The sequence below is a fragment of the Rhipicephalus microplus genome, chromosome 2 (assembly GCF_043290135.1).
Source record: "Rhipicephalus microplus isolate Deutch F79 chromosome 2, USDA_Rmic, whole genome shotgun sequence".
NCBI lineage: Eukaryota > Metazoa > Arthropoda > Arachnida > Ixodida > Ixodidae > Rhipicephalus > Rhipicephalus microplus.
The window spans coordinates 37,802,595-37,820,194 of NC_134701.1; the positions used below are offsets into that span (position 1 = coordinate 37,802,595).

Genomic DNA, 17,600 nt, shown 5'->3' on the forward strand with positions numbered 1-17,600 from the left:
TGCGGGTATAAAGTGGCAGCAGGAAGCACAGGACTGAGCTGACTAGTGGAACATAGGAGAGGCCTTTGTCCTGCAGTGAACATAGTCAGGCTAATGATGATGATGAACATGCAAAAACCACGATATGACTGCAAGAGACGCCATAGTGGGGTGTTCCGGAAATTTTACCACTGCTTTTTTAACATGCACCTAAATCAAAGTGCATGGGCCTCAAGCATTTTCACCTACATAGAAAATACGACAGGGATTAGATCCTGCTACCTGCAGGTCAGCAATAGAGCATTATAGCCACTGGACGACCCTGGCAGGTAGTAAAAAAGACGGTTTTGGTAAAGTCAGTATGCGCTACTTTTTGTCTAGCTGTAAGGAAGCAACTTCAACTGTATAAGACATATTGCTGAAAATCTGACAGCATGGTAGAGTGATTTCGTTCTCTCGCGTTGCCTACTCCTTGCTATTCAGTGGCACCTTTCACTTGCAGACGTGGTTAGCCGATACGAAAAATGTGGACGACAATGCAACAACAAAAAATTTGCATGTGACAACTCTAGCAAATTTTAGTTAACATATGGGGCATATAATGGGACATGCAATGCGCAGGATACTCTTTGTGTCAAATGAAAAAGATAATCAACAGTATTCCGCTATGTAATGTGTCTGTTTGCGGCGTGAGACATTGCTTGCACAAAGTTTCTTTCATTTCTGGTGAAAAATTATAGTTAATATGTATATTGCTCATAATTTTACAAGATAACACGCCCGCCCATGTTTCTCCATTCTGTGCCCTTCTTGTCGTGTGTTGTGTCACTTGTTGCTCTGTGTGCCCTTCTAGTCATGTCAATGTAAAGAAACAAACTGATGAAGCGAATATATATATATAATTTGTTGTATATTTTTTCAGCTTTATGTTTCTTATTCTTGCACTGTTTGCCACAGTGCCGAACAATAAAACTTGTGCTCACTACCGCTGCCCACACTGCATTTCTTAGTAGGCTGCTTTAGATTTATGACCATCGCCTTTTTACTTACGTGCCTAAGTTACACGATGAGTATTTTAGTAGGCCTTTCTAAGGCTGTGATTAGCCTGCATGTTTGCCTGTGTTGCAACTTCGTCACTAGACAACACTTCGGAGTGCCTTAGACATTTGGGCATAATAAAGATATCCATAAATATATTGTACACTGGCATACAAGCAGAGTTTGGTGTGTAAACCGAATATTCTGTCGTGTGCGTGCACGTGTGTGTGTGCGTGTGTGTGTGCTTGGATAATAGCAGAACGTGTGAAGGTTAAACATAAATGTTATTCTTTGTTTGAGTATATCTTAGCACACATACGAAGACTCACGCTGTAATATGCTTGAACGTGGCCTATGAGACCTTGGAACTGTGTCTGGCTATTCCCATTAAAAGGAACCTCTCCCCATTGAAAATTATCGTAGTGATTGACTCTGGCAAGATTTGTTCCGGCGGGTACAATATATGACCATCGCTTGAGCATTAATCCCGTCGCCGAGCCAGCCTAAAATACTCGCGGCCGAGATTCCTGCCTAATATCTTACAGAATGCTAAGCCTTAAGAAACACCGCGGCACGTTTTTCCATATGCAGACTTTATACATTGTAAAAGTGCTTAGCAATGATATTGCGATAGCAGCAGCGCTTACTTTCTAAATCATGTCAGTATGAAGCGACAAAAAAAAAAAAAAAAAAAGTTGAGTAAGTGGCAGGGGAACAGGGGTTGGACAAAAAATTTCTGAAAAGAAAACTGAACCCCCCCCCCCCCCCCCCCCGAACCATACAAAATTTCGAATCTTAAAAAAAAAAACATCGTTGATCCCTTTATCATAGGAATCGGTAAAACATGAAAGCATGACGTGGCCTCGCAGAATTAATTTCCTGTTTACTGTACATTGATAATATAGTATACCTTAATATGGATGCATCCTTGTTGCCACTTATTCATACACCTCCACTCCGATGACTGATGTACATCATTAATGATTAAACCAACCTTCTTGGTGCAGATGCTTGTGGTGGCTGTAGAAGCTAACGGCGAAAGCGGAACTAGAGAAATCGATGTGACAGCCAGAAGAGCATGACTGATTTTACGCCGAACTTAGAATAAGGTCGGCCCACACACTGCATGTTAAAAGTTATTGAACACCACGTCCCAACCGGGGGGAAACGGAACCCGCGTTGAGTCTTCCCTTTGGCTGGCTGCAATTATTCACTGGGCGAGAATGGAGAATGCCCATACTCAGCGGGCGTCGCAGAGCTATTTTTCACATGAATGATGTGATGAGCAATGGCAACGATTGGGGTAAGATTGCCACCTCGAGGAGTGTGAAGGCGTTCTCCACCAAACGGCACGGTTGTGATGCATTACTGGAACTTGCCAAGGACGCCACGAGAGAACAGTGGTAGATACAAAAGGCGTATCTGTAAAGCCTACAAAGTACGTGATCGTGGCGCAATGGTTAGAGTGCCTGAAAAGTGTTGTCCCAATGACAAAACTTTTTTTCCTTTGTCTTCTGATCATGCGTAGATGGGGGGATAGCCGCCATGGTAGCTCAAGCTGGTAAAACATCAAACACATAATTAGAAGGCGGCAGGTTCGGTTCCTGCTCACGGCAAGTTATCGTTCATCAACTTTGTTTTCTTCGTGTTTAAATTCCAATTCTAATAATATCTTCTATACTTTCCTTTGCATGTTTGCCAGCCAGTTCTCATTAATTGGGCGCGGTGGCTGTACCAGCATGAGGACCGTCCGAAATCCATTCGTGTTTCTTCTCCAGATCATCAACCTTCTGCCGCCAGTTCGTGCCGGGTGCTCAGGGAGCTGCGAAACGACATCTGCGCATGCCTGCGATGCTCCTATCTGGCGCGTGCCTGATCTGCGAGTATCAACGCCCTGGGACAGCCTGCGTCGTGGCCAAGCGACTGCCTGTGCCGTGGATGACTGGCAGGCGGCAGCACCATGCAACTCAACTATAAGTTCACGTCCAGCCGTCATCTCGACCATTGGGCGCGGCGGCTGTACCAGCATGAGGACCGTCCGTAATTCATTCGTGTTTCTTCTCCAGGTGAGAAAACAATATGGGAAATGTGTCCGCTCTGACGATCTATTTTTGCTGGTGCTGCCGTGCCCATGATTGTGCTGTTTGTTGTGCCACGCTGAAATTGTACTTGGGAAGTTATTGTTACTCTGTGGCGATATTGAGATGAACCCGGGCCTTGACCTGGAGCAAATTGTTAAAATGCTGGAAGCTATTGCGGTCGATGTTAAAGAAATTAAGAAGAAGCGACTGTCAGAGATTGAGAAGAAGCTAGATACTTTATCTGGGCTCGAAAGAAAGGTAAATGCCTGTCAGAACCAGTTATCGACTTTGACACAAACAATTACTGTTCTGGAAACAAAAATTGAGCACCTAGAAAATCATAGTCGGCGATCCAATTTAATTGTTTACGGTCTTCCTGAGACGGTAAATGAAAACAACGAAACTCTTGAAAACGCCGTCAACAAAGGCATTTTAGGTGACATCATGGAGCTAGAACCTGTCAACATAGAGCGCATCCATCGCATAGGTAGACCAGAAGCCGGCAAAGTTAGGCCTGTAATTTTTAAGTTGCTTGATTGGCGAGACAAAGCTAAAATACTAAAGAAAGGATCTAAACTTAAAAACACAACATTGGCTATCGGTGAAGACTTTTCCCCAAGAATATGAGACGTTAGAAAAAAGCTTTGGACAAGTGCCAAAGCAAACCGAGATAATAACGAAAGAGTAAACTTGGCCTTTGACAAGCTGTACATAAATAACCGAGCATACGTCTGGGACAGTGAAAAGGGAGAAAGAATACCGCTTGAAAAAAAAAACGACGGAAGCAGCAATCGTCCGATAACCAGACGATATGCCCAGTCACTTATCAAGACCTAAGAGGACATTCAACGATTTCTTCGTGGATTGTGTCAACAAAAAGTAAACGTTCCAATATTCGCGTAAAGCGCTCAGAACAAAACTCTCTCCGATTGGTTAATGTGAATGTCCGAAGCGTAAGCAACAAGACTGAACTCATGGAAATTGCCTTACCTCATGACCCTCATGTAGCGATTGTGTCTGAGACATCGTTGCGCCCTGAAATAGCTGACGATGACGTATTTCCACCCTTGTACAAAGTGTTTAGGAAAGACAGAGCTACAACGGGTGGTGGAATAGCCATCCTTGTGAAAGACACAATACAGGCTACAATTATCGAGAGTGTCGATGAACTAGAGTGTGTATGCATCAGACTGTCCTGTTGGAGCCATAGTTTTATTTTATATGCCGTATACAGACCCCCTGAGGCTACGTTTGAATGCATGGCAAAATTACGTGAACATATGTCCCAGTTTCGCAACCAAAATTTTATTAACTGGTGATTTTAACCTACCTTCTGTTGACTGGGAACGCTTTACGACGGGGCCCTTGAACAAAAAAAAAACGAAGGCTTTGTTCGACGTCATGCTTACTCATAACCTGATGCAAGTTGTGAAAGAGCCAACTCGTGTGCATGGGTCCAGTATTTCCATTCTTGATTTGGTATTTATAAGCTGTGAACTAGAGCAGCACACTGTTTCCGTGGAACAGGGCCTGTCTGATCACAACTTGGTTAGTGTATCCGTTCCCCTTACCAGATGCACGAGCGATAAAAAATCATCGGTTCGTTGTTTCAAAGATTACTCACGTGCAGATGACGTATCTGTGATAGACTACATGGAATCGTGTTTTGCTGTATTTGATGCTGAAGATGTCGGAACAATGTGGAACTGATTTAAAGCAATGTGTCACCATTGCATAGACAACTTTATTCCGAATAAACGTAAGAATGTTCACAAACAAACCCCTTGGATTACGTGCGATATCATTTATTTTAAAGCGAAAAATAAAGCCATTATGGAAAAAGCAAGCGCAGACTAATGCTCTTTCAACCCTCAAAGTCAGCCTTGCACGGGCCGTACGCTCCTCTGAAGATCGCTACTTTATGACACTGCTGCTCGATTTCATAAAAAATGACCCAAGTAAATTCTGGAATTATATTGCCGACAAAAAGAAACCCGTGACAGAAATAGCAATTGAGGGCGTGATTGTTACTGACCAGAAAGCGGTGGCTGAGCATTTTAATGCGTATTTTCAAAGTGTGTTTTCTGGTTCTAGTACATACGTACCAAGTGGTAAAGTTTTCGATCCATCTGAAGCATCTTTTGTGTCTTACTCTGGCGTATTCACGATGCTTTCAAACCTTAAGTCCAAAACATCATGTGGACCAGATGATCTGCCAAATATGTTTCTAAAAAGGTATGCTGAACATGTCGTAAAATTCCTGTATAAAATTTTTTATGTTTCATTGTTGTCATCAAAGCAACCAGGTGACTGGAAGGCCGCTCGCATTAGTCCCGTATTGAAAAAAGGGAACCGTCTTTCTCCTCAAAGTTATCGTCCTATATCTCTAACGTCATCCTGCTGTAAATTGATTGAACATATTATTGCCACCCAAACAGTAAACTTTTTGGACCAACATTCTATTTTGACACAATTTCAACACGGGTTTAGAAAGGGATATTCAACAGCAACGCAATTGGTTACAGTAATCCACTCATTTGCACTAAATCTTGATAACAATAGGCAAACTGACATAATTTTCTTAGATTTCAGTAAAGCATTTGACAGAGTACCTCACGATAAACTGATTCAAAAACTTAAGCGGATTGGCCTTCCAGACATTCTCGTAAACTGGATTGCCGAATATCTTACTAACCGGTCACAGTTTGTTGCCATTAAGGGGGGACGTGGCAAGTAAAACTAATTTTTTTATTAATGTACTGTTTGTGATGAAATTTGGTGTGTGTATGTGGATGATTGTGAGGATTCCAAATATGAAAACCGTTTTCAAATACCTCTTGTACTTTTTGAGTTACAAGCATAATTATACTAATTAATGCTCTTCACACTTAAAGAGATAATTATTGCTAAATGAAATTATTTTTTCATATTATTATGTTCCCAAAGCATCAACTTGTGCAAAGAAGCTATTAGTTGATTTTTCTAGTTCTTGTAACCATAAATAAAATTTCCAAAACATGAATGTTGTTTTGCGCACACATCGCAGTAATTATAAAATGTGTTCTAAAAATTTTAAATGATGAGTAAGAAGAGAGATAAAGCTTTATTGCACTGCTAAAGGCCTCCTGAGCCTAGTGCAAAAAACGGAACGACTCTATCAGTCTTTGTTAGAAAATGACGGATGTTCTAGCGAAGGCACATAGGCGAAAATCAAGAGTTGAGAAAACTGACTTTGAAAGTTCACTCTTGTTTGGAAGTTCACAACATGACTAAAACACTCAGAATCCTCCTGGGCAGTAATCCTGAAATGCTGTGGCCTTGGCCTCTGTAGAGCGCAACCCAGTTTTGCGCTTCTTTGTCGTGGAACAATGCGCCTTTTGAGCCCTCTTTACCCTTTTGGCATCCTTTTCGGCTGCTCGCCGCAAAGAGCAGTCTCCTGGATTGAAGCCCAGTTGAGCAGTGATCTCTTGCAGCGCACTCTTGCATCCACCATTGAAACGGCAGACTGCATCTGCAACTGCACTTTCCACACTTCGAAGGGAGGCGAACTGACTCTTGGACTGGAGTGACCAAATGAGGCTGTTCATACTCTCCACAGCGTTCTGGGTTTTTCCCTGCGCACACCTTTCAAGGAGCTCTTTGTTCGAGAGGCGCTTGTAGATTGGCAGCAGTGCCACTCGCACGTGAGGGGGCAGTTTATGTTTGTGAGGCGGCAGCGGCTCTCCCTTGGCCAATGCCTGATTGTGCGGGCACCAGGAGTCAGTCCCACTTGGGCACAGGTTGTGGTGTGGATCCTGGTCTGTGGATGTTACATGGTAATAAGTGGCCATGATGGCCCTCTCCATGCCAGGAACATCGTTGGGGTGGCTCTTAATGGCCCAGCCATAATAATTCGTCAACTTCTTTATCAGGCCCTGCGTCAGCCGGCCTTTGCCACCCATGCTCAGTCCTCGGCCTTTGGATTTGTGCTCATCAAGAAGGTTGCGCAAGGAAGTGCCCATTCTTTTTTTCACATGGTTCACACACTCCTGTTTCTTAATCACCATGTAGCCATACACCTTGTCTTGCGTGAGGGCAAGGTACGTACGGCTGTCACCGTCGCAGAGCACATTGATGTATCGAAGCTTGTACTTGGTAAACGATCTTTCAAACATGATCCTAGCTGCTTCTACTTCCATTTGGCCTGCATTAGCATCGGTGTTCTTTTGGCACTGTGGCTTGTGTTTCTCAAGCCACTCCTCATAGTTGTCGTCACCAGGCTTGGGGCCAACAGCACAGCCTTGGCAGTAGTTGGACAGGACACAGTGGTCCAAGACCAAGCCTGTGTACAGCTCGATTACACAGCCCACGCCAATATAACTTCTGTGCCCCCTCGTCATCCACGTGCCGTCGTAAATGACGTCAATGTTGCCTGGCACTCCTCCTAGGTCCTTGTAAATGTCATGCACCTTCTGTGCACTTTCTGCTTCAATGCGGGTGGCAGCTGATGTGGTGGCAGGGTGGCTGTACTTCCTTTGCAGTCTCTGGTAGGACTTGTGGTGCAGTGCTCGATGCGAAATGTCCATCGCAGAAAAAATGTCATTTATGGCAGATTGTTTTCTGCCAACTGACTGCACAGCCCTCAAAGCACGCACGTTTGCCTCAAAGGGGTTCGTTTTTTGTTGCCCGGAGCACCTCGGGGACGACCACGCACTGTTCACTCTGCCACAATTGTCACAAAAAAGTTCCATCCTCGCCGCGAGTCCAAGGCAGTGCGTAGTCTCGAGGCGTATCGACCCTTCGTCGCACTTGTTGCACTTTACTGACGAAAGCAGACCGTTCAGCATATTCTTATTTACAATGAAGAATGTGGAGTCCTTACCGCCGTCATTTTCGTCGCAGCCTTCGTTCAGAAGCTCGAGCTTCCGCTTTGAAGCGGACTTCGATGCTACGGCATCCAAAACATCCCGCCTTGTCTGCGCCCGCTGCGCGATTTCTTCACTGCTCGGAATCTGGGCCGAAACTCGCGATAGAATGTTCGACGCGCGCACGCCCGGAGTTGCAACGGCTGCCGACGCGGTGCCACCGCAATCGGGTTCGCGAGAGCGTCCATCACGGTCGACGGCATCCGGCGGTCTGACATACGACGATGTGGCACCTTCCACACTCTCGGCCTCACAACAATCAGCGAAGGTTCTGAGTAGAGGCTCCGTGACGCTTGAAGAGCATGCTCCGTCCGGAACTGCGACTGGGACGGCAGCCGCAGTCGTCTGCCCTTTGTTCCAAGCTTTCCGACGCTTGCCGTACTTGTGGACGCTCCGGAACTTTTTTTGCGGCAACATAGCACCGCAGTATGAGCAAGCACTCAGAAGAGACCACCGATGTAAACAAAGCTTGGTAAAAAAAGCACGCGAACTATCACAAAAACAGCAAACTGGCAAAAAACGAAGCGCACGCCGGATGATTCTCGACACGGCGGCCGCAGATGCGCTCGCGCTTCCAAGGTTGCCAAGGTGCGCGGCGCAGCTTTGACCAGTAAGAGGTCGCGCCTGCTACCACGTGACCCGCGCAGCCAATTGCCGTTCTTCGTTTTCGTTTTTTTACTTGCTCCTCGCGCTTTTATTTTCACTCGGCGAAATACGAGACCGCGACCATCGGGAAGCCGGCTTTCTCCTCTTTCCAAAGCTACCAAAATGGCGGCCCACGGTCAACAACTTGGCGCGTTTGTGCGGCGTGAACAACACCGTTTCAGGGGCTTTTTTTTCGCACTTTTCGGCGACTAGCCTCGGCAAAAACACTATTTGCGGGATTTGTAGCGCACGTTTCGCTGTAATATTTTAGAACAAGGAAGTTGAAGGTCTGAAGATTACGAAAAAAAATAAATCAGAAAATCGCATATTTTGACCAAAATCGGCACTTTACTTGCCGCGCCCCCCCTTAATGACCACCGTTCACCATCTCTTCATGTCTCATCAGGTGTGCCCCAGAGAAGTGTACTGGGCCATTGCTTTTTCTCATTTATATCAACAATATTGTCAATGTCATAACACCTACTGTACAAATTAGATTATTTGCCGATGATTGTGTTTTGTTTCGTGATATTTACTCTGTTAATGATCAAAACGAGCTTAACACAAATCTTTCCAATATAGATCAGTGGTGTAATGAATGGGGAATGACCCTTAACGTAGACAAAAGTGTCTGTATGCGTCTGACACGTCAAAAAAATCCGCTAGACTATATCTACAAACTAGGGCTGTCATCCCTGAGAGAGGTCACTAGCTATAAATAATTGGGCTTGACCATAACTAACAATTTATCCTGGAACGTCCACATAAACAACATATGTTCAGCTGCCCTCCGAAAACTCGGGTTTTTAAGACATAAACTGCGTAACTGCCCTCCAAATGTAAAGCTTCTTAGTTATTTTTATTTTGTAAGACCTAAATTAGAATACGCCAGCACAGTATGGGATCCTTACACTAAGTTTAATATTGATAAAATTGAGCGGGTTCAAAGGAAAGCAGTTCGTTTTATATACAACAAATACTTACCATCTGATTCACCTTCTGCACTAATGACTTCAAATGACATTCAGCCACTTGCTTCGCGCAGACTCAAACAACGGCTTGATTTCCTTTTCTTGCTACTTAACAATAAACTCGCCATTGATCCATCACCGTATCTATCTTTCCTATCAACTAGGCAGACCCGACATCACCATCCCAATTTGCTTACCCCATATTTCGCGAGAACTGATGTATTTATGTATTCTTTCTTTCCACAGACAGTGTCTGATTGGAACAAATTATGTGATCCCCATTCATTGTGAATTAAGTAGAGTGAATTGCATTATGTATGATGCATGTTATTCCTGTTTTTTTTTTTTTTGTATGTGATGTGCCCTTCCTGCTTGGACCATTTATGATTGTCAGTATGTACTAAATAAAAAAAAATTAATATTGTTTCTAACAAAGTAAAACAAGCCCTTAACCTTACCTTTATTCCCTGAAGACAGAAAGATGTGTTGTGTGGCATGTCAGCGGCAACGCCGGCATTTGCAGCACATCGAGTTCGTTTGCCAACGAAAAATGTGGCGTACGCTTTCAGCATTAATATTTAACATAGCCGCATTTGCTGACTAGCATTTTTCTCACGTATTCATTGTCTTTTGTGAGTATAAAAACATATTTTTGCCTTGAAGCCGAGTTGTCCGGCCGATAGATATCCGCTACTGTCAGTGGATCGAGAGGTGCATGGCACTGTTCCTTCACCTGGTTGATCGAGTTGCACGAGTATCCTTCACAAAAATAATATATATATTCTACACTGTGGCAGCGTGGCTAGAATCTAACTGTGGGTATATTCTAGTCATCCCGTCAGCACACCTAAATTGTATGGGTTAATGATGCCTAAACTGCAGAAAGGCAAGATGGCTTTCATTTCTCACTAAGGTTACAACAAATAGGAAAATTTTGAGGCTGGTGAGGCATTTTGGCGCACCATGGTGCAATTTAGACAAATTTTATACTTTTGGCTCAGCTCGGCACAAAAATAGGGAATTATATCAAATCGACGCGTCGTAATATATAAACTACACACAAAATCTCGCGTCAAACATAAATGACAACAAAGCAAACGCTCACCCATGACGTAGGTAGTTGAGCGCATGCTGGAGCACTCTGGGAGAGATGTAGACCTTCTGTCTGTGCTGGTCCAACACGCGAAGCACCACCTGGAGGATTCCTTCGGTGTAGGCCTTGAGGAAAAAGTCGGCAAACTCCACATACTCCTTGCTCACCGATCCAGGGCTGCCATATCTGCATGCATCAAGAGCACAAGCACATGGCCCTTCATGAAGGCTTGAAAGTTAGGCACCTTAATGCCAGGTACACATCCCAGATAGAACAATCTATCAGTTATGGTGTGCTCACAATTTTTCTATGCTACCCATTAAAACTGTGTCCCCTTATCAAGAATATTTATAAAAGCCTGCCCCTTCTACAACGAACACTCCAAGACACAGTCGCGGTAAATGATTGGGTCATAAGAAGAGATGAAAAAATTTAACACAGCCTTTATAAAGCACGTGAGAGACACTCAATCGTGCCCCGCTGTAACTTACTTGCGATCACAGTGCTCACGACGCAGACATCGTAGACAGCGGCAAGCACTACACGCACATTTCAGACAGTACACTTTAGACACTGCAAGCAAGGTTTATAACTTTTCTGACGTTTTTTCACTAGCAGAATGGCAGTGAAGTAAAAAAAATGAAATAAGAGGCTCCATAAAGACTTTCTGTCCGCTTTCGCATGGCCAACTTTTCTAAGACCACTTTCTGCATCTACAACTGCTGAAGATAAACCAAACAAGGCGTTCAAACACAAAAAGGCATAGCAAAAAGCATTAAGTTTTCGTCACATAAAACTTCACTGCATGGACACTATAATGTGCCACAAAATGTATTCAGTCAATTTTGTTTGGTAACAGCAGAGACCAGTCAATAATTGATTTTAACTTCACAGGGCTTTTACGAATAAACATAAGAAAAGAGCGAAGGCAAGGTGGCGGCTGGCGATTAACGAGCCTTTTTGACTCAATGCCGGCAACCTTGATTGATATGTGGGGTTTAACGTCGCCAAACCCCCATATGATTATGAAAGACGCCGTAGTGGAGGGCTTTGGATATTTTGACCACTTGAGGTTCTTTAAAGGGCCAGTAAACAGGCTTTGACTTGTATTTGACACCCCCCCTACAAGCTTCGCAATTCGTAGATTAGAACGCAGCGATCACATTTTCTGTATATTACAGCGCTGCACGCCGTGCAAAACCTCCATTTCAAAAAACAATTCTCGCCCATCTTTCCTATGCCTGACCGATCCCCTTGCACACGCAGTGACGTGAACTCTGCGATCGGCGACGTAACGTAGCACGCAGCTTGTCGAAGCAGCTCGCCTATTGGTCTAAATCAGGTGTGAAAAATGAAAAAACAGTCGTGAAGTCAACGTCAGTTCCTGTTCCCACCCACAGCTACGAAACTGCCCCTTGTTTCTTGGCACTGCGGTGAAAGAACCAGCCTCGCAGTTGTCGCATGCACATGTACACTCCTCCCTCAACTACGGCACCTGTGCGCACGTACAAACGTACTTTCGCCCATGACATCAGCAACAGGGATAAAAAGTGTTGCTCTGTCGATGGCTGCAAATCGAGCGACTGGGCAGCGGAGAAGCATCGGCACTGGGTGCCTCACGATGGGGCTCTGCGTGCTGCATGGCGAAAGCGAATCGGCCATCCAGCGACCTACGTTGACGACCTGATCGTTTGTGGTCGACACTTCGTACCTGACACTTACACAGTTGACCCGCGGCTGGTGCGGCAAACGGTAAACAAACAACCACGCTTCGCAGCAAGCGGAAGTGCACTGCAACTGATCGAGTTCACCGATAACTCCAATCGCTGACGTAGTGCATGTTGCCGAAGTGGGCGGAGTCACGACAATGGGCTACGTTTTCCCCCTTACAGAAGCGAGAAAGGGGCGGAGACCGCGCGAAAATTTGAAACCAGCTTAGACCGATGTTCTAACCCCTGTAAGTTCCTTTATATTGAACTTATTTGCAAAATTCTTGCGGCAGCATATTCGCAAAAAAAAAAAAAAAACTGTACATATATCTCTTTTTTAAGATTTTTGGACCTCGGGGCTGTTTACTGGCCCTTTAAGGTGCCCCCAAGTCTGAGCACACGAGCCTACAGCATTTTCGCCTCCATTGAAAATGCAGCTGGTTTGATCACATGACTTCCGGGTCGGCAGCCGAGTCCCTTAGCCACTAGACCACCACAGCGGGGTTCATTGCCGACAACCTTACCACAGTCATCTGCAGATATCTGCTCGGCAGCGCGGTGTGGCTCAAACGGTACGAAGTGGCAGCCATACACGCACATCTTGCTGCCATTCCCAAGTTCACCGCCACTACACCAGGCGTGGCCGCTAGTACATCGCTTGATAAATGCTTGTTTTTGGCACATTAAGGCCGCAACACACCTTTCAAGAGCAAAAATGAAAAAAAGAAAACAATTTTTTAAAAAGATATTTTCAGTTTCAGCAGCCGTTCTAGGAAAGGTCAAAATATCCAGGGGTGCCAGGTTTCGCTATTTTACGCCAGATTGGTTACTTATAAAAGGCCACGGCGACAAAAAATAACATTGACTACTTCACTACTTTTTTGGCTATTGTTCTGGCATTGCCATCCACAGCTAATATTCGCTAAAACCGAGCCCAACTACTAAAAAGTATCAAGTGTTCATTCACACTGCCGGCTGCGGCACCCTTCATGTAATAGTTTGTTTTTACTCAGTATACCAGAAGCAATTGCGTGCGCTCAAAAAGCGTCCTAACCACGACGGTTTCTCACATTATTGATGAAACTCATATAGGTTAGGCCGCACTGTAAAGTAGCTGGCAGGGGCGTTCAGGCTTTCAAGCCACTATCCGCCTTACGCGCTAATGCTCAGAGCTGTATAGATGGCGCCACCCAAGATGAACGCTCGCGAAAAGTGGCTTCCCGCAGCTCATAGAAGCCTTGAGCGAAGCGCACGCATCTTGCTGTTTTTGCAGTCATTTTTTATTCTGGTTAATTATTTTCAGTGCCGATACTGATGTCACTGTTCAATTTTATTTGTTTAGAAATGACAGGTCCCATTTTAAATCACTGTGTGCACACACCATGCACAGCTTGTGTTTCTGGCATGAATGCATTTAAGCTATTGTTTGCGTGACCTGTTAACACAGACGCAATAAAAAAACATTTGGATGCAGAGAGCCGAGCCGGTCTTGTTTTTCCAGTGAGATGTTGCTGCAGACTGCCCAAGGCACCAGCTGTTATGGAGCTGAATACGATAAACACTTCGAAAACCTTGCCAAAGAGACGTATTTGGTTGCTCTGAGGTCGTATTCAGGAGCAAGTACGGCACTTTCGTCAAGTTGAAGATGCGAGTGCCGACATGCCTGTAATAAAATTCTAGATCGAAATATAGCATCAGGTGCTAATCCTATGCAAGACCTTGCAGGCAAGGCAATGACACTTTTTTTTTTCTCTAAATCTAACGCAAAAGTGGAGCGAGTGCTTTTTGTTGTGCTTCTTACTAAAATCGACTTAAGGAATGAAATGTCGCACGAGCTTCTCGTGACATCAGGATCAAATTTGGACATGTGAAAGGTATTGCAAGCTCTACATAAACGTGACTAAAAACTGTGGTAAATTTACAGCAAAATACGAAGTACCTTGCTCACTCTACACTAACAGTGCCGAGGGGCATGCTGGGAAAAGTGACCTCCGTTGCATACACTTGGCTGTCGGTGCCAATTTGCTTAGTCCTAATGCTCTTTTCAGGATGTCCTCTGATCTTTTTTTTACTCTATATTGATGTGATAAATATTGCTATGATGTATATTTTGTATTCTTAAGGGGGCATGCAGCCCTTGAAAACCAAAATACAGTTAAACCTGGATATAACAAAATTGATGAATTCCCGAAAAAATATTTTATAAAGAGGCTTTTGTCATATGCAGGTTCGGTACGAAAATTCGGAAGAAAAAAACACGCACATTAAACAAACGGGTAACTGAAGGCAGAGCTAACCCCAAACACTCATTTTACAGTAAAAAACTGCGTTATTATTGTGATAGAAATTATACGGACACTCTCGGCGGGTTCTTGCTGTCACCGCCATTGTCGTCGTCCCATCCCCATCGCCTGGAAAGCGCACAAGATCTCCCGTGTGTTAGAATTGCCATCGAATGCTCAAACAGAAAGTAAACCACCTGTCTTAAACGAGCATGAAACAACGTGAGGAGGAGGGGGGAGGGGGAATTGCTTGAGTAGCAATAATGAACTTGGATATTAAGGGCGGTCGCGATCGCTGGCGCGCTTGCTATCTTGGCGAGTATTAGTGCGGTTTCAATGCGAAAGGACTGTGTGAAAAGAGCGAACGCAATCGTTCCGGTCAAAGTCGAAGGCGCGCAATTCTCCCCACTGAAAGATAAGCGCGTGTGCACAAGCATCTAACCCCCTCTCGCCCTCCGCATTCGCGGGGCAAAGTACGCGTGAAAGATAAGCGTCCGTCTGTCCGCACATTGTGACGAGCTGAGCGCCGAGCGCAGGCGGCTTTTTTTTTTTTGTTTCCATATATATAGGTACATATACATATACTATACATATACGATGAATGAAGGCGGCGGCGGCAAAAACCCCGAAAGACACACCATGTGAACGCACTGTAACTATGCATGTGCGCACGGCGTCGAAAACGAAGAGCGAACGACACGGACACAGACACGGTTATTGCGGAGACTATTCGAAAAAGCGCCCTCCATATGCAGCGCGGCCCCACAAATGTGATGCTCACTGGTGCCAATTTAGCGGATTTCCCGCTAAATCTGGCGGATTTTATTTTATTTCGACGGGAAAAAAATCAGTCCAGCGGCTAGCGGATTTTCTGACGGGCCATTTTTGTACATAGCGGATTTCTGTCGGATACCTCATGCAGTGGACCAATTCAAAATCGCCCTGCAAGAAATCATTCCCGTGTTCTCTAAAAATGCGGAAATTGTTTAACTTCAGAGGCTCCTGTTCACTTGCTCCGCCTATCTCAGACAAACAAATCCGTGAGGTTTCAAAGCGGCGATCGCTTTCTAAGTAATAAACAACGGACGAGCTGCGATGCACCAATCTGTGGACTCTGCGCGCCCCCTGCCGCTTGCCGTGCAAACAGTGAGTCCGCTATCGTGCAGGGAGCGGGCTCGCTGTTTGCACCGCAAGCGGCAGGGGGCGCCTGTAGTCCCGGTGGGAAGCGAGGCGATTGGCGAAGTAGCCACCCAGTTGTTTTTTTGCGTTCGAAGTTGCAGAGAACAAAGGAAGATGTCCGGCTGCTTTGTGTCGAAAAACGGTTCTGTTTATTCTCCGTGTAACCTGACTCCCCTTCCTCTTGAGTTATGCCGAAAGTGGTATATTCGCAGAAGTTCAAGACGGAGTGGTTAAAGGATCCCTTACTCAGCAAATGGCTGGAGTGCAAAGCTTCTGCTGATAGAAAACAAGTTGCGGCGTGCAAGCACTGCGGCTGTCAACTAGGCAGCAGATATTCGGACCTGAAAGCTCATGCGAACACCAAGAAGCATAGGGAACTGGCTGGCAGTTCTTCGATCCAGAAGCAACTGGGCTTCACTACAAAAAGGCAAGTCCAATCAGGGAATGCCGCTGAGGACAGAACTGCTCTATTTATCGCCGAACATTCTTCAATTATGACTGCCGATCACTTGTGCCAACTCTATAAAAAGTCGTTTCCTGGCAGCGAAGCTGCAAGAGCGTATCAAATGCGCCGCTCCAAGTGCGCTTCCGTGATTAAGAACGTTCTTGGCCCACACTTCAAGGCGGATCGGGCACAGGACATTGGCGACAGCTATTACAGCTTGATCATAGATGAGTCGACCGACATCAGTGTCACAAAATTCCTTGCCATTTCTATCATCTATCACAGTGTCACCAAGTCAAGGATCATGACCACATTCCTTAACTTGTGCACCTTGGAAGTGTGCACGGCAGATGGAGTTGTGGCGGCCGTGAAATCCACTCTGAAGGAGTACTGTCTTAAACTGGAAAGGATGATAGGGGTAGGGACAGACAACGCTAGCGTTATGACGGGTATCAATAATGGCGTTCATCGGAAGTTGAAAGCTGAGGCTCCCCACCTCGTACTGATACGCTGCGTCTGCCACTCTTTGCAGCTAGCCACGTCGGCTGCTACGGCGGAAGCATTGCTGAGAATCTTAGAATACCTAATAAGCGAAACGTACAACTGGTTCGCAAGATCCCCTGCCCGGCAAATGGCGTACAAAAAGCTCTACGGTCTGATGAATGACGGCGATGAACCACTGAAGATTGTGCAAGCGTGCAGGACACGATGGCTATCCCTCGAAATAGCCGTATCGAGGATCGTAGACCAGTGGACCGAATTGAAGGCGCACTTCGAGATTGCAAGGCGCACTGAAAAGTGCTATGCGGCAGAGGTGCTGTATGGTATGTACGAAAACCAGATCAATCTGGGGTACTTGCTTTTTTTGAGACCGATTCTGACGGATGTTCAGAAGGTTAACAAAACATTCGAGGCGAAAAATGCGGATCAAACAAAGCTGCTGAAAGACCTCATGACTTTGCTTTCAAGCTTGGTTGAAAAAGTCGTAATTCCGACAGAGCAGATTGACGTTTTGACGTGCAGACTTGAGGACCACTTGAATCCCAAGCCATATCTGGGCTACCTGTTTGAGACGTACGTTGACAACATGAAAGCTCAGAAGACCGACGAGTTCTCTGTCGCAGATGAAGCTGTGATGCGAGAAAGCTGCATAAGGTTTATTACCACGCTAGTAGATCAAATCAGACAGCGACTTCCCGACAACATCACAGTTCTCCAGAAAACATCACTCTTATCGGTCGAAAACGCTTTGTGCGTCGTGAAGGAGCCATTGA

The 17,600-nt window shown here is 45.2% G+C and overlaps 1 protein-coding gene across 5 annotated transcripts in view; it reads right to left on the reverse strand.

Annotated features, from left to right (window-relative positions):
• msk (importin-7 msk) overlaps positions 1-17,600 on the reverse strand; it is a 340,833-nt gene that overhangs the window by 241,858 nt on the left and 81,375 nt on the right. For all 5 annotated transcript variants that reach the window (XM_075886387.1, XM_075886384.1, XM_075886385.1 and 2 more), the window contains exon 5: positions 10,724-10,897. In XM_075886387.1, the coding sequence (XP_075742502.1) occupies positions 10,724-10,897 (174 nt within the window). The remainder of the gene's footprint in view (positions 1-10,723; positions 10,898-17,600) is intronic.